This window comes from Dryas octopetala, chromosome 6 (assembly GCF_963921425.1).
Source record: "Dryas octopetala chromosome 6, drDryOcto1.1, whole genome shotgun sequence".
Classification (NCBI taxonomy): Eukaryota; Viridiplantae; Streptophyta; class Magnoliopsida; order Rosales; family Rosaceae; genus Dryas; species Dryas octopetala.
In genome coordinates, this window is record NC_141371.1 from 11,602,708 (window position 1) to 11,625,489 (window position 22,782).

Consider the following 22,782-nt stretch of genomic DNA (forward strand, 5'->3'; position numbering starts at 1 on the left):
CAAAGTTAAATAGGCAAATGATTTTTGATTTGGCTAATTTTTTGCAAGGGTGATTTTGAATAAAAACCTAAAAAATAGACAGTTTAGATCGTTGAAATCTTATATGGAGTGAGCCCTATAAGAGATCCCACAAATAAAATTATTTATGGGATCCCACATTAGAAGAGGCATGCACCCTTATATATGTTTTTGGGTAGATCAATAAGATGGCATGCATGAGAGAGACTCTAACCTGGGCAGAGAGAGATGCTAAAATGGTAAATAACTCTACTAGTTATATATTATGCAGGACCGGATTTGAGATTTTGGGTGTAAGGCAAATCATAAAAATGGAGATATCAACCCTTTTATATATAATACTCGGGTTTAACATATAAAAAATCCTAACTGCTAGAGAAGAAAAAAAAAAAAGAGTCCATTAATTATAAGATACTAACACAATAAAATATTAACCAAAACCACTCAATCTATTTTTATTAACTTGCGAACACTATCTACCAGCCAAAAAAATAATATGCGGACACCTTCCAAAAGAAACGCATCACAACAAAATCAACTACACAAACAGCCCAAAACTGATCTTCTTCTTTTCTTTGCCAAATCGATCTCTTTCTTCAACTTTACCAAATCGACAATTGTTCATCTTCACTCACAAGCATCGTTCTGCAACTCCAAAAAAACTGCAGTTTCAGTTCACAAACTGCTTTCAGTTCACTTTGCAGTTTCAGAAACTGCAGTTTCACTTGTAGTTAGTAATTGCAACTGCAAGCCTGCAGCTCCAATAAACTGCAATTTCATTTACACTGCAACTACAAGCTTGCAACTCAAATAAACTGCAGTTTCAGTTCATTTGCAGTTTCTGAAACTGCAGTTGCAACTCAAATAAACTGCAGTTTCTGAAACTGCAACTCCAATAAACTGCAGTTTCAACTCTAATAAATTGCAGTTTCTGCAGTTTCTGCAGTTTCAGTTCACTTACAGTTCCAGAAACTGCAGTTTCAGTTTCAGTTCACAAACTGCAGTTTCTGCAGTTTCAATTTACAAAGTGCAGAAAGTTCACTGTAAAACAGCAGTTTTTTATGCAGTTCCAGAAACTGCAGTTTTCTGCAGTTTCAGAAACTGAACTAAACAAAAAAATCAAGAACCTAAACATAAATCGGCGAAAGGGGTCGTGCAACTCGCTGATCAGAAAGTCTGAGCTCTCGATCTTGCGACGTCGTCCAGATCGAGCTCTCTTCTCTCTCTCTTCGCGACTTCTCAGACTTCTCTTTCTCTCGGATTGGAAAACCAGCTAGCTTATAACCATAGCCGTATGGAAAACCAGCTACCTTAAACTTTGCGCTCAATCATCTTCGTCGGAGATCAATGAAGAAGATGGATGAGTTTGGGTGGCTGTGGCTGTGGTTGAGTTTGGATGTGAGTGTGGGTGTGTGAATGCAAGTCTGTGTGAGCTATAGTCTGAATAGAGTGTACATGCGGGTACAATAATGATACCAACTCAAAGTGACCTGATTGTTAATAAAATTAACCTAATTGTTATATATTAACAATAATGGTATTAGAAGTTAAAAACCATAGCAAAGATGTAGTAATGAGTAATTATTTCAAAAAAAAATCTAAATTTTTGTATGTAGTGGTCTTGGTATCTCATGATGCGGCATACTAGTGATTTAGTCATATATCTTAGTTTGGAGAGTCCATTTTTTGACCTTAGAGAGGGTTCGTCCCTTTTTTGATTTTAGAGAGAGCATGTCTATTTCTTGAACTAAGAGAGAGTTTGTTTCTTTCATGATCTTAAAGAGGGTTTGTCCAATGTTTCATCATAAACTCAATTTTGTTTTGATTTGAGTGTCTTCGTGTCTCACGTAGCAATTATGGTTATACATGCATTTTCGTAAGCCTACATTGTACTCCATAGCCTTGAAGCAAGAAAGAAAAATGTTGCTGCTTTCCCTGTTGAATCAAAAATCACAGCGGTTCAATTAGGAAACTACGTTATTTCACTCACTAGTAATGTTACGGAGGTTGTATTTGGCTATTACCATATTATATACCACTCCTCTAATAGATCGAGATAAAACCTACTCATATTAGTAGGTCTCACTTTTATTAGAGAGATAATACACATGTGGTTCCAAAATGTGGTATCTTTAACATCAATCTTCACTCACATATAGTAATGTTTATAAATTAATCAATGACTTCAAATTAAGTAATTTACTAACTGTCATAGATCGATTCTTTGTTGAAAGTTTTTGAAAGCTAATCTTTTTTTGTTTGCATTAAAAAATTTTAGCTTGTTTTGTAGAATTTTAGAAATTTAACCTTTAAGCAGCGTTTAAGCTCTATTTTGAAAGTGCTCAAACAGTCTTCAAATAGTGCTCGAACTATGTCGAGTAATATTTGAGGGAGATTCAACCACTACTCGAAGGTAGCTCGAACACTATTTGAGAGTTAAATTTTTTAAAATCTAAAAAATAGCTAAGAATCTTTAATTGACACAAATTTTAGTTAATTTTTCAATTTTTCCTTCGTTGTTGTGCATCAATATCATGCATTTGAATTGAATGTTTGTGTTTTGATCGCTTTGTTTCATCTTGAAGCTAGCTCTGTTAAATAAATAAAACCAAGTGGGTTTAATTAATTAAAAGGATATAAAGATAATCAAGGTTTAACGTAAGGGGCTTCTGTCTATTTATAAATTTTACAATCAATCAACCAATGCCACATGCATCATGTGTCCATTATTTTATCTTGGGACATTTAAAATAGAGTCCATTAAATTTAAGGTACTCACAACCCAAAAAGTTAACCAAAAACACTCAATCTCACAAATTTAATTTTAAGGTAACATTAACCCACAAACAACCATCATTTTAATTTCTAAGTAACATCAACCCATCCAGAACTACAAATTTAATTTTCAGGTAACATAATCTCAACTACAACTCAAAACAGCTTCAGCACTATGCAAACAAATTTAATCGTAAAAAGTTTCAATTTTCACCTGCAGTTTTAGTTTTCACCGCAATTTCAGTTATGAAGAACACTTTTATAAAATCACAGTTTTAGTTGTCTGACATAATTAATAAACTCAAAAAGTCGCAGTTTCAGTTTGCATTTTCATTTTGAAATTTCAGTTCATAATTTCAATATTTTTCTAGATTTGAGTTCCAGATCTTTTGACAAAAAAAAAAAAGTTCCAGATTTGCGAAGAAGAAGAACAAGAAGATGATGAAGAGAGACATAGTGGGGAGAAAGAGAGAGAAAAGGAAAGAGAAAGAAAAAAAAATAGGAAATAAAATGACAATTGACCATATTTCAAAATAAGGCAGCTAGCACCCGCTCCTCTAATGCAATTGATAGTTACTTTATTGTTAAATAAAATTAATTGGTGCACTGGAGATTAAATAAGATGCATAACATGCACCTTATAGTAATTAATTCTTTAAAATATTAGACAAAGTTTGTGGTATTTAAAGACTTTTACTCATTTCCTTGAACTTTTTGAAGTATAACTCTCAAGTAGGGTACGAGATCTCTTCCAATAATGCTTGAGTCCCCTTAATGAGTGTTAGTACGTATTTGAGAGTTAGATTTTTAAAAGGGAGATTTAGAGTCCAATTCATTTTATGAGTCTTTCTTAGAATAAGACTGATATTAATTTAGAGTATTTAATCAAGTCTTTTTTTTTTTTTTTTTACGGCTGCATATTTGGTTTTAACTCCGGAATTTTAGGCGGATCTACAAAGCCCACTCTACACCCTAGAAGGGAAAATATCATTCAAATCGGGGGAGGACTTTGAATTAAAATAATTTTCTTATAAATTTTAAAACACTCATATTCTTCATTTAAAAACTGTTTTTTTAAATGACTCAAGCCTAATTTTCTCTTTTTAAAATCTTAAAAGAAAAAAGTTAAAAATCTTTAATAAAAAAGAAAGCTAGTTTTAAAAATTTCCCTTTTTATCTTTGACAAGTCCTTACACAAGATGATGGAAATTTCTCAATGCTAAGCAAGCAAAAGATGACTTCAAGTATGTACATGGCAATTACTAGTCAGGTTGACTTAACAAATAGCCATTTTGTCCAAATTCATAATGTTACTGCTCACCAATTCACTGATCATCAGACATGGTCATTTATTTTGATATGGCATTATGGCTTATATGCATGCACCTTGTACATGCTCATTGCTTTGTGACAAGTAGTGCATGATATTATGACACAGGTGGTTAGTTAGTGGAGCTCAACAAGTATGGGAACTCTGTAGAACTGTATTGGCTGTTAGTTCCTGTGGACTACAAACATTGGCCCAAATAAGTGGCATTAAACACATAAAAAAAAGAAGCAGAAAATACAGAGAGAAACAGAATTGGCTTTCAAATTCATTCATAAATTAGATGGAGCTACACCTACCATATTAATTAGCACATTGTGACCCAACTGATCATTGGCATGGAGAAGAATGGACATCGTCAACTACTAGTCTAGCCACCATCTACTGAAAAAAACTAAAGAAAAACCAAGCTACTAGTCTGCTGATGAAAACTCTAGTGTTGAATAAAATTGTTGACTTTGCTCATCAGCCATATCACTTGGGTTTTAGCTAAAAGTGAGGGTAGATTTGATATGAGAATGTTGGCTGGACTTGTTAACTCTGAATGAAAATAACACTTTACCATTTATGTTGCCCACAAAAAATCACACACAAGAGGGATGGTGACTGATGTTAAAAATGATAGACCTCCAAGCATCTCCAAATTTGACAGCATGTAGCAATTTTTTTTTTTTTTTATAATTTCCCAAGTCTAAGGAAAGAGCAGGGACAAAACCAGCCTTACAGGCTGGGATGGGATGGGCTGGGCCTTGAAAATTGCATTTTTTTTTTCGAATAAACTGAGAAATTTGATAATTTGAGAATGTTGAGAAAACTTAGCAAGGATAGACATATATTCTGCAATGGCGGAGCTAGCATAAAAGTTGTGGGCCCCCAATTAAGAGAATTGTAAAAAAAAATTTAAATTTAAACTATCACATATATTTTTAAAGAAAAATATATCAAAAACTTAATGAGCTAAATGGAGCTTGAGGTCCAAATCGTCAAATTAGCACAAACGATCGTCTATTTTAGTCATGTGCCGTGCTTGGAGCACTGTTATGGTCAACTTATTATTCACTTAGTTCCATATCGATCCAAAAGACAAGATTCTTAATTTAGCCCAACATTTTCTTGAACCAAGCAAAATCACTGACCTAGTGACTGGTGAGTGGTGTATCAATATCAAATCATGCAAAACCACTCTCAAAAAGTCCATTGCCCACAAGGCAACAACTACATGTGTTGATAGCAAGTAAACCTCTCTAAACTCCAAAAGCCAAAGAACAACCCCAAACTCTAAAATCTAAATGCTTCACTCAGTTCCCAAAACACCCCTCCAGCTGATACCCAACTTCACACTCCCAAATCTACCAAGTCCCACAGTATTCCCAAAACCCCCACAAAACCCTCTAAACCAACTCAGCTTTGAGCAAAACTACAGGCACATCTGCAACCTCCTCCTCTCTCTAACCCACTCAAGGGCCCTCCCAAAGGGTCTCCAACTCCATGCCCATGTCATCAAATCAGGCTTCCAAACCATCCCTCTCGTCTCCCACCACCTCATCAACTTCTACTCCAAGACCCAACTCCCCCTCCATTCCCGTCAAATTTTTGAAGAAACCCCACAAAAGTCATCCACTACTTGGAGCTCAATTATCTCCTCCTTTGCCCAGAATGAGCTTCCTGCTCTTGCCATTGAGTACTTTCGTCGAATGCTTGGCACAGCATGGCGTCCTGATGACCATATATACCCGAGCATGACCAAGGCTTGCGGGATTTTGAATAGGCGTGATGTTGGGCAGTCTATTCATGGCCTTGCTGTGAAGACTGGGTTTGTGTTTGATGTGTTTGTGGGGAGTTCGGTGGTTGATATGTATGCGAAATGTGGGGAGATAAGAGATGCTCGGAAGGTGTTTGATGAAATGCCTCATAAGAATGTGGTTTCTTGGAGTGGGATGATATATGGGTATACTCAATTGGGCGAAGATGAGGAGGCTTTGAGGCTGTTTAAACAGGCCTTGGTTGAGAATTTGGACGTCAATGATTTTACATTTTCCAGTGTTATACGGGTTTGTGGCAATTCGACGCTTCTTGAATTAGGGAAGCAAGTGCATGGCTTGTGCTTCAAAACGAGTTTTGCCTCGTCGAGTTTTGTTGGGAGTTCTTTGGTTTCCTTGTACTCCAAGTGTGGAGTGATTGAAGGAGCTTATCGAGTTTTTGATGAGATACCCGTTAAGAATCTTGGGATGTGGAATGCAATGATGATAGCGTGTGCCCAGCACGTGCACACAGACAAGGCTTTTGATCTGTTTAAACAGATGGAAAGTGTTGAGATGAAGCCGAATTTCATTACATTTTTGTGTGTGCTCTATGCTTGTAGCCATGCTGGGCTAGTTGAAAAGGGGCAATGTTACTTTGGGCTTATGAAAGAGTATGGGATTGAGCCCGGGGAACAGCATTATGCTTCCATGGTGGACTTGCTTGGCCGTGCTGGACAATTGCGGGATGCAGTTAAAATAATTGAGGACATGCCTATAGAACCGACAGAATCTATATGGGGAGCTTTATTAACAGGTTGTCGAATCCACGGTGACACTGAATTGGCAGTCTCTGTGGCCGACAGAATCTTTGAGTTGGGTTCCGTGAACTCTGGCCTGCATGTGCTTCTGTCTAATGCTTATGCAGCCGCTGGGAGATTTGAGGAAGCGGCAAAAGCCAGGAAGATGCTAAGAGACCGAGGCGTGAAAAAGGAAACAGGTTTGAGCTGGGTTGAGGAGGGGAACAAGATTCACACATTCGCAGCCGGGGATAGGTCTCACATGAGAACTGAAGAAATTTATCAAAAGTTGGAGGAGTTAGGGGAGGAAATGGAGAGAGCTGGTTATGTTGCAGACACAAGTTTTGTGTTGAGAGAAGTAAATCATGAAGAAAAAAGTCAGACAATAAGGTATCATAGTGAAAGACTAGCCATAGGACCTTCCCACCTGATAGGCCAATCAGGATTATGAAGAACTTGCGTATTTGTGGTGATTGTCATACTGCCATCAAGTTCATGTCCAAGTGCTCAGGAAGGGTTATCATAGTGAGGGATTACAATAGGTTTCATAGGTTTGAGGATGGAAAATGCACCTGTGGAGATTATTGGTGACTATGAATCTGTGATGTGTAACAAATTCGTTTACCATTTCCAAATTTATTTCGATAGAAGGACAATTAAAGGAAGTCAGAGAAGGATATTCTTTTATTTTGCAGTGGTTGTGTCAGCTGTGCTGTTCTCACATTTGGTTTTACACATTGTTTTTTCTTGAGAACAAGTTAACTATGGCCAACTTTGAACCTTATTCCCTATTGGCCCTTGAACATTGTTTTGTGCTCCCGACCTTGAACTTTATTTTTGTGTCAAAGTATCCCTTGTCATTAGTTGTCAAAAAATAGTCACGTGTTATAGGGTTATTTTCGTCAAATCAATTATAATCGAGTCAATTACAGTAAAATATTGAAAATTAGAATGAGAAAGAATTTAAAGGTCTTCTGAGAGCAGTTTGGGGCTTTCGAGTTCGAAACGATTGGAATTTTGAATTGGTTCCTTAAATAGAGTATCAATTGGGCTGTTCTTGACGAATTAACCCTGTAAAAGTGGGTCACATGTGTGTCACGTTACTATTTGTTGACAGAATTCTTGACTAAGCTAAGGCCAAGAGTTATTTAAACACAAAAATAAAGTCCAAGGATCGATTTGGCACAAAACAAAATTCAGGGGGTCGGAAAAGATAAGTTGGAATAAGTAGCATTTTCCTATTTCCAGTTAGCCAGTTATCGCCTATGGCATCTCTTAACTGTCAGAAGGGAAATTTGTAGGTTAATAATACAGAAAGAAAATGAGATAAAAGGATAAATATATTGTGTTTCTCAAGAATCTCAACATGCATGACGCATGCAGACTTGTTTCAAAGACGGTCTAAGTCTCAAGAATCTGAAATAAAAGGAGGCTCATAGTCATTGTTTGCTCGTACGTTACAACATGTTTGTGAGATTAGAATAAGTCCATCATTCAAAGACATTAACCACGCACGTTTGACCGAGAAAAGGTTTTTATTTTAATATTGATAAAGCTATTACAGCGGTCTTTCCCAAGGGCAAAGATCATAACTGAGGAAGGTCTTTCTTTTTGGGTCATGAACTGGGGAAGGTCATGCATGGACTGTCTGAATCACATTATGAATTTCTTTTTATTTTTTGTTAAATAATTCTTGTTTTTTGTTTGTTCTTTGCTTTGTGTTGGGCCTCTGAGAATAGGTTGAATTATTATAATAATATATTTTGAGTCGGGTGGGTTCTGGGTTCTAAGTTTTAACAACTGAGGGAGGCTTATGCAGTACAATGCCAACATGGTGTCACCAGGTTAGTTCAACACTCCAAATCACTTCTTCTGGGATGGAAAATTGGAAATACCTATTTAGTTCTTTAATAAATAAATAAATAAACCACAATTTCTAGATAGCTTTTGTTCTCAATTGATTAATTCAGGTTCTTTCTGCTTTCATTTTTGGTTTCAAATTGTTGCTCGACTTTTCATTGATATTGGAATTCCTTGTTTCTAGAATTTTGTCCATTTCAAGCATTTCTTGCTTTTGGAATGGTGGTGATCAGAATTAGGAGGTAAATAGGACAACATGTTTTGAAAAGTGGGATTTTTTTTCTTTCAGAGCACTGTTTATTACTTATTTTTCTTTTTGCTTCACGAGAAATGGATTATTCCTGTTAAGGCCATATATATAGTCTCCTGAATTTGTGGAAGGATATGGGCAAGCTGCCCCTCTTTGTGTTCTTCAGAGACGTAAGGTAACTATTTGACATTTGTTATGTTAAGTGGCCTCTTTCTTCTGATTTTCTAGCTTTCTAATTGGTTAGCTTACTGCTTTTGTCATTATAATTGTTGTTCTTGTCTAATTTTAGGACCAATAGCTAACCTGATTGAAGGTTCAGACTCGTCTCACTTAATCTAATAATAGTTTCTGCCCTGTTAATCTAGTTTTCTTCGCTTTTTATTTATTTATTTTCTTTATGTTGGTTCTCTTTTTGGAATTGTAATGGCAATTTTCTAATTTATAATTGCAATTTCCCAATGTTGTTGCCAGGAATGTTTTCAGAACAGACGAGCTCGGCCTGGAAATAGTGCATATTGCACTTCCTACGCTACTGGCGCTATTGGCAGACCCTGTTGCTTCTCTAATTGACACAGCATTCGTTGGCCATATAGGTTTGTGATAAAATAGTTATCTTCATTCCACAAAGCTGCGATTACAATATGCACTCTTTTTATTTTTGAATTTTTTAACTTCTTGTTTGGAAGATTCACAAATGCATCTCCAATCTTTCTCTACATCTTGACCATTTTATTATAGCCAAACCTTTCCTTGAAATTTAAACTGCAAAAGTTTCCTCTAAAATCAAAATGTTTGGTATTTGTGGCTTCCTGTTCATGTTGAAGCTTTTTCCTGTCGGAAGGGGAAACTGTGAACATACACAGAGCTTTTTTTTTTTTTTTCCTCACCTTGTCTATAGGACAGTAAGATTTTTAGTATTTCTGGCTATTGAAACTGTTGCTTTGCAATAACCTGCGTGGAATTTCATCCATTTTATACGTATACATGATTTCTGCTATCATATTTGGGTAGATGTGCCATATACATGCTCTTACATTTTCCTTTATAATAAAACTTAATACTAGTCATCAATGATAAGCTCTTATTAAAATGTGGAGCATTATATACTATTTGGTCCCAGATTTGATCAATAATCCATATAGGTCCAGTGGAGCTTGCGGCTGTGGGAATTTCTATTGCTGTTTTCAATCAAGTATCAAAAATAGCAATTTTTCCGCTTGTCAGCATTACAACCTCTTTTGTTGCCGAAGAAGATGCTACTCAACAATTGAGTACCAAAGAACAAGCCATACCACTAATTGGAAAACATGAAAATGGTACTTCTGCCAACACAGAAATGGATATGGAAGAACTCATGCCACTTGCTGGTACATTGCCTCTTTTTCTTCCTTTTCAATTTTCAACTGAACCAATTAATTATGTGGATAAAGTTGCATGCTCATAGGGGCTCCTCTATAATTTACAAATATTAAGTTATGCTTCACTTATTTATGTTTTTGCTTCAATTTTTGAACTAGACTCTAAGTACCAGTCATCATCCATTACTAATAGTCATTCAGAAATGGTCAAACTTGAGCATGTCAGAAGACATATTCCATCGGCTTCATCAGCATTGGTTATTGGCAGCATGCTTGGGATTATCCAAACTCTATTCCTAATTTTTTCTGCAAACCCCATCCTGAATTACATGGGTATAGATTCTGTAAGTACTCATCCTGAGATTCTGGAGTTGTTAGACATTTTGTTACTTGTTTCTTGTTGCTTATATTTTTCTGATTGGATGAATTATGGAACATGTTGCCATTGTTGAGTACTAACACATGTGTGGTCATTGGGCAAGTGAATTTCTATCTCTCTGCCTTCTGGTTCTAATATTGAAATTACTGAAGTTAAATATATCTTGGTACGCACTGTTGAGTCGTTGACCTCCTTTAACTACTGTACAGCGGATAATGGCAGTATATTTTTCTTAATGCAGAATTCTCCTATGCTAAAACCAGCAAGACAATACTTGACATTAAGGTCACTTGGTGCTCCAGCTGTTCTTCTCTCTTTGGCCATGCAAGGGGTTTTTCGTGGTTTTAAAGATACAAAAACTCCTTTATATGCTACAGGTAATCTAGGCCTTCCCTCTTTCTTCTTAATTTTTTTTCCCTTCTAAGCTATTCTAATTGATTGTAATACGTTGCCAGTGCATGTATGAAATGAGCATGACCCATTGAAATGCAGTCACTTCACTAGCTTTTGAAACAAGTATAATCTTCTCCCATAATTTGACTTGAATAAATCTTTTCTAGCCACGGAAGATCATTTTGAGGATTCATTTCATGATGACATTCATAGTTGGTATGCCAATAAATCGGATGCAGGGGCCATTTACATTGAACTAGAAAGTACAATTCTTGTGTCTTGGACATCATTTGTGTCCTTTCATCTTTCTCTCATTGTATCATTCTGATCTTTTTCTCACTTTCAAGCATAAAAATCTCAAAACTAGCGATTTTCTATATTTGTCTTGTCTTCACCTCCAGGGGAAGTGAACTCTGGTGTAAGTTTTCAAGTTTCCTTCACTCATGATAAAATGATGGCATTACTCAGAGTTTCATATGTATAAATGTCAATACTAACCATTTTTATCCTAGATTCATCTTGTTTCCATTGTTGGTAGTTAAGAATCGGTTTAATTTAATCCATTTTTTTCTTCATGGTTTGTATTATATTATATGCATCCATCTTATGAAAAGATGACATATGATAAAATCCAAGTTGGACCTCACACAGATCTGTTTGGCGACTTTATTTAACTTTTGCATATTATATTGCTAAATAATCATCAAGGAAAGTTGATGTTTTGCTAGAACTATTTTAGAAAGAGTCAATTATCTAAACTTTTACAAACAACCGGTAACATTTATTGTTACTAAGTATGTTTATATGCACATATTTTTGTCTAACTTAACAGTTTAATTACTTGTTGGGGTTACTTCTTAAATTAGTGCTAGGCAGAATAGAGAGTTAATTTTACTGAAATCTTTCTATGTGGTTTGTTTATGTAAATTTAGTTGTGGGAGATGTAGCAAACATCATTTTGGACCCAGTATTAATGTTCGTACTCCATTTGGGTGTTAGCGGTGCAGCCATTGCCCATGTTATTTCTCAGTAAGCTTATCTTTGGCTGATAATAATTCATTATTTTAAGTTCACACCCCTTTCCAAGCCTTCTTTTTTGTGTCAATATAAATAATACTCTTTGGTGTCTTTTACTGCTGTTTCACATGATTTGTGATCATTGTAGGTACTTAATCTCCCTGATACTGTTATGGAGATTAAATAAAGAAGTTGATCTCCTAACCCCAAGTTTCAAAGATCTACGATTTGGCCAGTTTCTGAAAAATGGTAAAGGCTTCTATTTCTTTTTTGTTTCCCAGTAAATAATCTGCAAGTAAACTTCATCGATCATTCATGCCTTTGGTATTATTGAAACTCAAGGCCCCAAATAAGTCTTAATATATCTATGAGAACACTGATAACCTCCCTTATCTTGTTTGAGTGGATTTACATGCAGTGGCAAGGTTAATGTGTGAGTCATTATTTTTGACACTCAACTAGCTCCTATAAGAGTTTTTTTCTTGTTGCCCTTTATCTCTTTATACTCCTTCTCGAAAATTTTCTTTCTTTTCTTTCACTAGTTCCCTCATCTTCTGGTCTATGCTTTAGAAAGTAGTAGACAGTCATTTCCTGCTGATTGTTCCATAACATTGTTTTTTGGCCTTGAATCAGGGTTTTTGTTATTGGTGAGGGTTATAGCTGCAACATTCTGTGTTACCCTGGCAGCATCATTAGCTGCAAGGCAGGGATCGACATCAATGGCTGCATTTCAAGTTTGCTTGCAGATTTGGCTGGCAGCCTCTTTGCTTGCTGATGGGTTGGCAGTGGCTGGACAAGTAAGTAATGGATTTTGAAAAGAGAATGCATTAAATGGTGGTATTTAAATTGTTGACATCCCACAATTTTGTGCACTTACCTTTCCACATTCAAACAAGAATTTCACTTCAAAATAATAGTCTTTATCAAAAGAAAAATTTAAGATAATAGAGTAAAAATTTAAGAATCTATGAGCATAGTTTTTGGCCATATATAGACGAGTTCTGTAATTATCATTACACAAAATATGTTCCATTGTCTATGCTGCCCATGCTAAGAATTTAAGATGTATTTCTGATTGGGAGGCCTTAAAGAATTTATATCTGGGGAGGGTCAAGCAATGATTTGGCTCCTTTTTTGTTCGTTTCAATACTGCACACAAAGTTTCAGCTTCATCACATGAGCATTTGCTTTGAGGGGGAGTGTTTAGCTTATTTTTGTTCTGCACAATATTACCAAATGGCTTGTCTTTGGGTTTTTCGTAACCTACAATTAGGCAAAAATTAAAACTTTTGAGTATCATGGATGTGCACAGTTACCATTGATTCAAAAAACTTAAGTTGATAGGAACTGGACCAATGATATACATCAAGCTGAACGGAAAAACCCTAACAGTCCCCTTATGTGTAAGGCTCGCTCAATAACTTAAAACTGGGAACAAAATGTGTCATACACACTCATGCAGAACTGAAGGAATTACTAGAAACACGGGTTACCACGAATCAATCCAAAAGACGTCAAAGACAACGAAGCTCTAATACCATATCAAGTTACTGCTGATCCTAAACAATAATAATATCAAAAGTTTCTTTCCTATGTATGTTTTTATGTCTCATTATGGAGCAACTCAAGAGGTGAGATGTTGTGGGATGTAATACTATTACAACTACTGGAGTCTCTGTGAGAGAATATTTGACTTGAGGACTTTCATCAATAAATATATCGATATTTTGGCATCATAGTTGCAGTAAGAGTTTTTTCATTTGATTGGTTTAGATTCTGTAGAGGTTAGAAGACTCGGGAGGATGATCGACACCAACCAGGAGGGTGTCTTGTGAAGCTAGAGTTCTGTTGTTTTTATTATCTGTTAAATGTGCCTAGTTTTCCTCTGCAATAAGGCCAGATTTTGTTGGGTATCCCCACCTTTGCAGATTTTCATTTTATCACCTAAGCATTTATGGTTGAAAAAATATTGTTTCCACTTTTGATTAGCAATGACTTCCAAATTGAAACCTTTCATAAGTGTCATAGGGTCAAAACATAATTGCTTCAGAAGTGCCTCCTTACAATATTTCTTCTCAAATTGCATTTTGCCCTGTTTTAAAGCTGTCTTAGCCTTTCTCAAGACTTTTCATAAAATCTTCTACTACAGTGTCTTCATTTTCTGTAATTGTGCTGTTTCTTATCCTCTATAACACTTTTACTTGGAGTATTTAGAAGCGTGTTTCTATTCTGAATCTTTCCATAGTAGACTGTAATTGATTCCCAACTTTCAGGCAATCCTTGCAAGTGCATTTGCAAGGAAAGATCACACCAAGGCTGTTGCCACAGCTTCACGTGTAGTGCAGGTGTGCTAACTTTTGACATATAATTTATTCTTTTTCCTTGTCATGTTTTGAATTGCATACATTTCTATTATGCAGATGGCTTTGGTTCTAGGGCTAATGCTCTCGGTCATCCTTACAGTTGTATTAAAGTTTGCATCCAGACTATTTACAAAAGACATCAACGTTTTGCAGCTTATAAGTTTAGGCATCCCGGTATCTCTCTCCCCCTCCGTCCAAACAAAGAAACAAATAAATTTGTTTCTTGTTCTATTAGTTTCCATATAATTTTAGAGCTGAAAATTCTTTCTTTCTTGCTAGTTTGTTGCAGTGACTCAGCCTATTAATGCTTTAGCATTTGTTTTTGATGGAGTCAATTATGGAGCATCAGATTTTGCATATTCTGCCTACTCGATGGTAAGTCTAAAACCCTTGTTGCTCTCATAAACAGTTACTATTTACTTTGCTTCTTGTTTACTAGTAATCAAACAATATTTCCACAGAAAAATCTCTCTCTCTCTCTCTCTCTGATTATTCTCTGTTGACTCCAGGTTTTGGTAGCTTTAGTGAGCATATTGTGCCTGTTTGTATTATCATCAAGCCATGGCTTCATTGGAATCTGGGTTGCTTTATCTATCTTTATGAGCTTGCGCACACTAGTTGGATTTTGGAGGTAAGTTCTCTAGCAAATGTGCACTGTTTTTTTAGTGGATAAAATCTCTACTTTTTATCCTTAAAAGGAATTCATTCCATGAAGTATGAAAGAAAACTATGCTTTCTTTATTTGTTGATTCTTTAGGTAGATAGAAAAACTCACACCACAAGAAACCCTAAAGAGACCATGTAACATATTACTTGTTTAACAAGGATTGTCATAACATATTCTGGTGATCAAAAATTCAAAGTTGATTCCACACACATTACAGGATAGGGACTGGAACAGGACCATGGAGCTTTCTGAGGGAGTAATTGTTGCCTAAATACATTTCTACGTACATTCATTTTCTTCCGGCATGTCTTACAAGATCGCTGAAAGGGAAACGACGAAAATCTTGTTAGGGAATATGATACATGCATCTTCCATCACCATTTCTTGTTAGGGGATGGTGTGAGATAGCTGCACATATGTAATGATTAAAAAAAAAAAAAAAAAGGAACACTACCAACCATTCTTTTAGTGCGTGCACAATTTGCTGAAATGTGTAGTGTATATATGTTCAAGCATTGCAATAACTGTACAATACTAAGATGGGAAGTGGGGATTTAATGTTAGGTAAGATCTTGAAAAAAAGTGACACATTTTGAAGTCATATGTGCAATTAAAATGGGAAGTGGGAAGTCCCCATCACAATAATGCCCAAGGCAGCCGTACCTTTAAAAGCTGGTGTTTGTGTTGATTATGTCCTGCTGATTTGTTTGGTTTACGACATTAATTTGGTAACAGAACCTAAACTTCAATCTTCTGGTGGGTCTATGTCCTTGTGGTTTGGTCACAGACTCATAGGCTCAGCTAACCTCACACCAACTTCCTATCTAACTACTCTCTCTCTCTCTCTCTCTCTCTCTCTCTCTCTCTCTCTCTCTCTCTCTCTCTCTCTCTCTCTCTCTCTCTCTAACTAATTTTGTACCATCACCATTATGGTAATAATTGGAATAGCTCTGAATGGAAATCAATATTTGCTAGAATATCAAATAAATTCCCTGATTAGTTGACCTTGTTTTCACAAAAGTTAGCCAATTAAGGTGATGACCGAAATAGTAGGAGGTTTGAGGTTCATAAGGTAACACTGATCCATCACAGCAAAATTCCATAAGTGGTACTACGATATATGATTATACACGTGAAAACCATAATCACTAAATAAAACTAAACCCAATAATCCAATTCTCAATCAATAGATTCAAATTTAGGAGATTTTTATCATTACAAAGAGAAATACCACTAAATCAATAGTTAGTTAATAAATAACATGAAAATGGGTCGTTACTTGATCGAATAGGATCCCGGATACACGAGTAGAGGAAATTATGGATTGAGAGGAGAAAAAAAAAACAAAAAACAATGCATCAAAATAATAAACAAGCAAACCAAACAGAAAAGCTTATCTAAGGAATTTAATTTGAGAGACAATATATGTAAATGCTAGATTCACTTTCATGTTTATTACTATTGTGCTAAATCTAAAGATTGGATGTATTGTTCCCACTTGTCCCTCATTTAATAAGATGAGCACTATTGTCAAACTAAATATCAAAGTGGATGATATATTGATATGTCAATTTTGCTCTTTTTTTTTTCTTTTTTTTTTTTGAGGACATATGCCCAAATAGCTTCTTTTATTTTCTTTTGAGGAGTGGGAAATGGAAGGAATAAAGTAGAGGAGGAATATATGGACCAAGCTAGCAACTAAAAAGGTAAGTTGCCAAACTAGATTGGTACCAAACTGTAATTCTCTGCCGTATTTACATCTAAAATTATTTTACAAAATATGTTATGTTGACAAAGTGTTAATATATGTGAACATGTTATCGTAGTAATAAGACAACCATAGATCTATATTGAGAATCTGAACATAAACAGCCAAACATTATATTTTTTACAAACATTAATTTGAACCAAATATTTAAATATAATTTCAACTGATCAAGGATCTTATTTGACAATCTCACAAAATAAATTCCTCAATATAAGTATATAATACAAAGGGCTTACCTTCCCTTTATAAAGAAAATATTAAAAAAATGGACAACAAGTATTTTTGGGTTCCATGACCCATTGTGATCATGTTTACTTCGTAGGGCTAATTGCCCTTATGCTAGTTCTTCTCTATGTTTGGCTAGTAAAATCTCAAAAAGACAGGGAATGTTCTAATCAACCCACTCACCAAAGTGGAAGAAGTATTTTTAACATTTTTTTTCATCCCCAAGTCCCTTTCAACTTTTTTCCTTTTCTTATTTTTATTTTCTTAGTTTCTGGCTCATCTTTCAGCCCAAGAGTCATTTACATAATTTTCTTGGGGAGAAAAAAGTACAAGAAAGATAATATAAATTCCAACAAACTTATATATCCTTGATTATTCTTTTTTCCTTTGCATAAAAGACCAGATATAAAGGAAGGTGGTGTATCATCATCATCTTTAACATCATATGATATGATATGATCTCTCAACATCAACATCACATGACATGACAAGTTGATCTCTTAAGTCTTAACGAAGTAAACAATGACAACACCAAAAACCTACAAACAGAATAAATACAAAAATTGTCAAACCACAACTTTGTTTTTGGTTCCTATATTCACATCTACAAGCATATCAATTGATTCCAAATAAGCAGTCACTGTTTTTCTTGGCATAAGAATAACGTATCTTTGATGCTCATTAGAGTCATTTACTCACACTATAAGTTCACATTAAAACTGCCACACCAAATCTGCAAACTCTCATTCCTAGCCTCCTAGGCATATATTTAATATAATCCAGAATCAATATTCCACAAGGATTGAGAGAATCCATATAAAATATCTATTTTTCTCCACATTCCACATTTCCACTATCTCAAATCCCACCACCATAATTTGGAATCCACCAAATTAAGCACAATTTCCCATGCTAATGCTTATCCTAATAAAGCACTAAAATCAAAATCAATGCCAATGAGAGAAAAAAAATGGAAGATTAGCAACATGGAACTAAAAACAAAAAGAAGCATATGTAATGCAACAATAAGAATTAAAGTATTCGAGTACCAATAGCAGTAAAATTGAATGTTACATCATGGAATTAAGGATCATAATTTCTCCATCTTCCTCTTTATCCCCAGTAACTGCACTAGCAGTTAATGGATTCTAATGTACATTAAAAAACATCATCAGAAGCAACATCCTCTCTAATCCCCAAAAACGGACCAGAGGTCCGGGCCCTTACATTATGAAGAAATCTTACAGAAGACAATATAATGACCCTCCTAATTTTTAATGAAGTTGAGAATGAATAATAAAAGGTAAAAAAGGTGAAACAGCCATAGGGTTTTGAGTTTCATATTCATAGAACATGTAACAATAAATGGTGAAAGTGAATTTTCTTCAAGGGAGTTTCTGCATTGGCTTTCATCAACGTTCCTGCAACCTTCCACACCAACCACCAACAAAATCTGGAAAAAATGCATATGTTGTTTCAATGCATATGTTCTCTTTGATTTCCGTAGGAGATTCTTTAACAAGTGATTGAATCCATGATAGATCTGGTTCCTCTCCATTGTAACCGAGCTCAAATGAAGATGACCTGCGGAGCTTACCCAGTTCATCTGGACTAACAGCCCAATCTGGTTTTCCATTGGAGGATCCCCATTTCGAGCAAGAATTTCCAGGGGAACCAAGATTTGAAGCAGAGTTGGAGCCAAGTTCCCGTGAAGTGAGGCTACGAAACTGTTGTTGGTTCTCTCGTTGAGCTAGCATGGAAACCCGAGAGCTCATGAACTGCTGCTGCTGAAATTGATTGAGAAGAGCTGACTTGTGAGTTGGGGAGAAAACAGCTGATGCCAATGGTTGATCAGAGTACCGCGGAGATAAGCTTTCAGCAGAGAAGAGATCATGAAGCACTTGCAGAGAAGATCTCAAGCGACTGGACTGAAGATTGCTGCCTGGGAGATGCAAAGCAGGGACATTAGCTACTGGTCTTAGTTCCTCTGCAGTGTGGGCGAAAAAGCAGACTCTCCTTGCACAACTTGGAGCATCCTTGCAAAGTCGGGTTCGATACTGAGCTGGGTGTAGCCAACACTCAAAAACCCCATGAGCATATTCACACATATCTCCACGGCTACAAGCCCCCTTTCGGAAATCAGGACAGGGAAAACAGCTGTAATGGAACTTCCTTGGATCCCTTCGTCGTGCGTTTTCCCCTGGATGGACAAATGGGCACTCAGTCCAATCATGGGAGTAGCCACGTGAACAAGGCCTCACCTTGAACGAATGCATTCGGAACTCATCCGTTGAATAAATGCTCTTCTTCATGTCTGGGAGAGAAGGGTCAACAGGGTATTCCTTCTTCGACTTCATTGGAGGAGAACTTGTTCTTGTTGAGATGGTGAGAATTTGTTCACCAACAGAACCATGAATCATAATGACTTCTTCTAGAGCCAATTTGACATCATGAAGCCTCGGAGGAACAACGATAACGTCAACAGGACGATGACCATTCGCATCGACCAAATTAGGATCAGCACCGGCTGCCAAAAGCAGCTTCACACCATCGACGGCTTTCTCAGCCCCACCTGAGGCAGCACAGTGAAGAGCAGTGCTTCTATCAACACTGCAGGTTCGATTTACATCAGCATCCGATAGAGAAACAATCAGCTTTATCACATCAATACTACCATACGTAGCAGCAACCATTAAAGCGGTCCTCTGCTCATTCACCATCTGCTTTGAGCCTTTTTTTCGACAATACCATAATCCAATCTCAGCAATGCCAGAAGGGTCACGTTCAATTGATCGTTTGAACCTCGCAATGTCATTGTTAGCTGCAAGCTCAAGCAAGCTGGCAGAAGTATCTTCAGTTTCAACTGTCAGCTCATTCACGGCTATGTTGGAGAGTCTACTTTCGTTAACAGAGATAAGAGATGCTGCTGGAGATGAAATGGGTTTTACCCACTCTGATCCATGACACATGCTTTCATTTTCTTTCATTTTCATGTTTTACCAACACTCTGATCGGAAACAATATTACCAACACTCAACTAAACTTTATACAATAACGACTTATTATATTGATATCATCCTTTTGGGAAATGAAAACCACACCAAAGACTTTTAAGATAAAATTTCTTAACCAGACCACAAGGATCAAGCCAGCATAATATCTTCTTAAATTGAGAAAACACAAATTTGACAACTTGAGAAAACTGATAGCTTGAAACAAGAAACAATCACAGTCAAAAATAAAAAAGAGATACGTACACAATTTCCATGGAGGTAGAGAGAGTCATCATTTTCAAGATCAAGTAAAAGAGAGTAACACAAAGAGAGCAAAGCCAAAGTCTTTAAGGCATGAGTCTCAGAGTGAGAGGAGCTCATATATGTATGTATATGTGCGTATATATAGGATGCGAATCTTACCAAATATTCCAGCTAAGAAAGCAAGGGTAGCACCATTGAGGCACTGTGACATAAGGAAGCAGTCAATTCTGGTTAATTGTGGGGTCAAATTACAAGCGGGAAAAAAAAGCATGGAAAGCACCAACATGGCAACATAAAGAAAAAGAAAGAGGCAATATCACATTAATTTAAAATAAAAATGGTACACTGAACTATATTAAAATGTACTCAATTTAATTATAATATTTTTGACAAATATTATAACTTTTGCATGAACTTTTGAGACAGCTTCTTTTAACTCGATTTAAGCATTGTATAATTTATAACTCATACTAATAATATTTCTCAAGTAACATAACTCATACTAATGTTTATAAAAAAAAATATATATATATTTGGTGGTGATTTTTACACTTTAATTTTGTATGTTTCGAACTTTCGACTCATTTTTTATATTTATGACTTGATAATTGTATAATTAAATAACATTATGAAAAATGAGTGCAAATACACAAAATAGGAATTTAAAAATCATTGTCTAAAATTTTTCATGTTATCTTAATGAATAATAATAAATAACACTTTCATTTTGGAATTTTGTTATCAGACTATTAATCTTAACAATTTTACAATATGCACCATCTCAAATATGTATTATTTTTTAAATAGAGGCGGGGCTCTATACAAATCCACATAAGTGGATTTCATTTTTGTTAAAGAACTCGTCAATTGAGATTGTCCAAATAACAATACCCTAATCTGAAACATAATTCATACAACAATCTAGCTTGCTAATCTTTCATATTGACAACCTATTAACATATGAGAATTTTATAAAAATAAAAGATAATATTTATTTATTTATCTATTTAAAAGGTTTTGCATGAGGAAGGAGCGAAGGACTGAAGGAGAAAACTTTTCAGCAGCCCCCAGTTGACCAAGTAACAAAGTGAACCAAAATCAATGTATATTAAAATTTGTAATATACTTGGGTGTGATACTCGGGCCGGAATGATGCATCCAAGTGATAATCATTGCGCAACGTGGCAGATGGAGGGTGGAAGTACAGAAATGACCTAGCATGTGGGACCCGCGTGACGGGATTCTCCTTTTTTAGTTCGTGGTACAAAGTTCCAACACGTATTGGTTTCATGTGCTTTGCACATGGAAATCCTTCTTGTTGGATAACGTTGCAGTGAAAAAAATTTAGAAACAATTTTTTGCTTTGTTATTTTTAGTGTGAGCCTTATGGTGTAGCTTATATGGGTGTAGGTCTCACATTATGTGTGTGATAGAATTTAAAAATAGAAATTAAAAAATAATTTGATTCCATAACATTATTCTTATGTCAAATTTTGGTGAGCATTAATTGAGTAATTGAAAAATACTTGATAAAAGAAAAGTAATTGAAAAATATCACCTGCATGTTAGAGGAAATTGTATTATTGGTCCACTTATTATGTAAAAAGTTTTATATTAATTTATGATTTTTTTTTTGTTCTTTATTGGTCTACTAACTTTGTGACGTTTCTCATTGTGATTCAAACCATCAAATTAACACAAACGGTCGTCTATTTAATCATGTGTTGCGCAAATAAGGCATTGTTGTGGTCCACTTAGTTTTATATTGGTGCACATGACTAAAATAGACAATCATTTGTGTTAATTTGATGGTTTAGACTATAATAGAATACGTAATAAAATTAGTGGACCAATAAGGAAAAAAAAAATATGAACCAATATAAAACTAAGTGAAGAACAAGTGTTGCAATTTCTTGTACTGAATTTGGTAAACTAAATCTGGATTTTTCTTCTTCTAATTTTGGTATAATAAATATGGTTTTTTTATTTTGGTCTTTGTGATTTGGGTGTGAAAAATATGGGGTTTCTGTCTTTGATTTTTGGTTGTTTGATTGGCGAAAAGTTGGAGATTGTGGGTCATTTGATTGACATCATCCTGCTATTTGTGATTGTGCAAAGAACATGATTCTTGGGCTGAAGGTTGGTAAGGTAGATGATGAATTGAGGAAAGCATTAAGACAAGCAAGTAATAACTCCAGTTCTGCATTCAAAATATGTAAGAGCCATTCGAGCATATTTGACAAATGTGTGGCCCATTTGAATACAATTTGGCACATCGCCATTCGAGCATATTTGACAACTTTTGACATTTGTACTATTTGGATATACTAAAACACGGGCATTGAAACCCATAAAAAAGGTGATTTACCATCAGAGATGACCTATATAAAAAATGTTGTGCTATTTGGCAATCCAATCCCAAATTATTGTTCTCTCCATTCTTCAGTGATCCGCAATTTAAAGTGCCAAAATTCAACAATGTCAAAAGTTGTGCCAAATTTTATAATTATATTATAATATTGTGTGTGTTAATGTATATTTTATGTAGTTATTGCTATATTATGAACTCATGTTGATGTATCATTT

The 22,782-nt window shown here is 35.4% G+C and overlaps 2 protein-coding genes and 1 pseudogene across 6 annotated transcripts; 2 read left to right on the top strand and 1 right to left on the bottom strand.

Annotated features, from left to right (window-relative positions):
* Nucleotides 1-5,339: 5,339 nt before the first annotated feature.
* LOC147282394 (putative pentatricopeptide repeat-containing protein At5g52630) lies at nucleotides 5,340-7,430 on the top strand. The gene is given in 2 exon segments (XM_086246309.1): nucleotides 5,340-7,072; nucleotides 7,075-7,430. Coding segments are annotated over 2 exon segments (1,839 nt in total). The 5' UTR covers nucleotides 5,340-5,409; the 3' UTR covers nucleotides 7,251-7,430.
* Nucleotides 7,431-8,255: 825 nt separating this feature from the next.
* On the top strand, nucleotides 8,256-15,414 carry LOC147282395 (protein DETOXIFICATION 42-like). 5 transcript variants are annotated; one of them, XM_086246311.1, is made up of 14 exons: nucleotides 8,256-8,503; nucleotides 8,704-8,944; nucleotides 9,241-9,362; nucleotides 9,912-10,136; nucleotides 10,287-10,471; nucleotides 10,748-10,883; nucleotides 11,832-11,928; nucleotides 12,065-12,165; nucleotides 12,550-12,713; nucleotides 14,190-14,261; nucleotides 14,337-14,453; nucleotides 14,559-14,654; nucleotides 14,789-14,910; nucleotides 15,164-15,414. In XM_086246311.1, the coding sequence occupies exons 2-14, from the start codon at nucleotides 8,904-8,906 to the stop codon at nucleotides 15,204-15,206; spliced, it is 1,521 nt and encodes a 506-aa protein (XP_086102437.1). In that variant the 5' UTR covers nucleotides 8,256-8,503; nucleotides 8,704-8,903; the 3' UTR covers nucleotides 15,207-15,414. The 5 variants fall into 5 exon arrangements, 4 of the variants coding, with proteins under 4 accessions (XP_086102437.1, XP_086102438.1, XP_086102439.1 ...); XM_086246312.1 differs by lacking the exon at nucleotides 8,256-8,503 and having other exon boundaries at nucleotides 8,516-8,944; nucleotides 10,329-10,471; XM_086246310.1 differs by lacking the exon at nucleotides 8,256-8,503 and having other exon boundaries at nucleotides 8,518-8,944.
* A 2,641-nt stretch (nucleotides 15,415-18,055) lies between these two features.
* On the bottom strand, nucleotides 18,056-20,264 carry LOC147282396 (zinc finger CCCH domain-containing protein 30 pseudogene; annotated as a pseudogene).
* Nucleotides 20,265-22,782: the final 2,518 nt, after the last annotated feature.

Coding starts and splice junctions, on each gene's coding strand:
- LOC147282395 (XM_086246311.1), top strand. CDS start 8,904: ATGGGCAAGCTGCCCCTCTTTGTGTTCTTCAGAGACGTAAG. Junction 8,945..9,240: donor GTGTTCTTCAGAGACGTAAG/GTAACTATTTGA, acceptor TGTTGTTGCCAG/GAATGTTTTCAGAACAGACG. Junction 12,166..12,549: donor TGGCCAGTTTCTGAAAAATG/GTAAAGGCTTCT, acceptor GCCTTGAATCAG/GGTTTTTGTTATTGGTGAGG.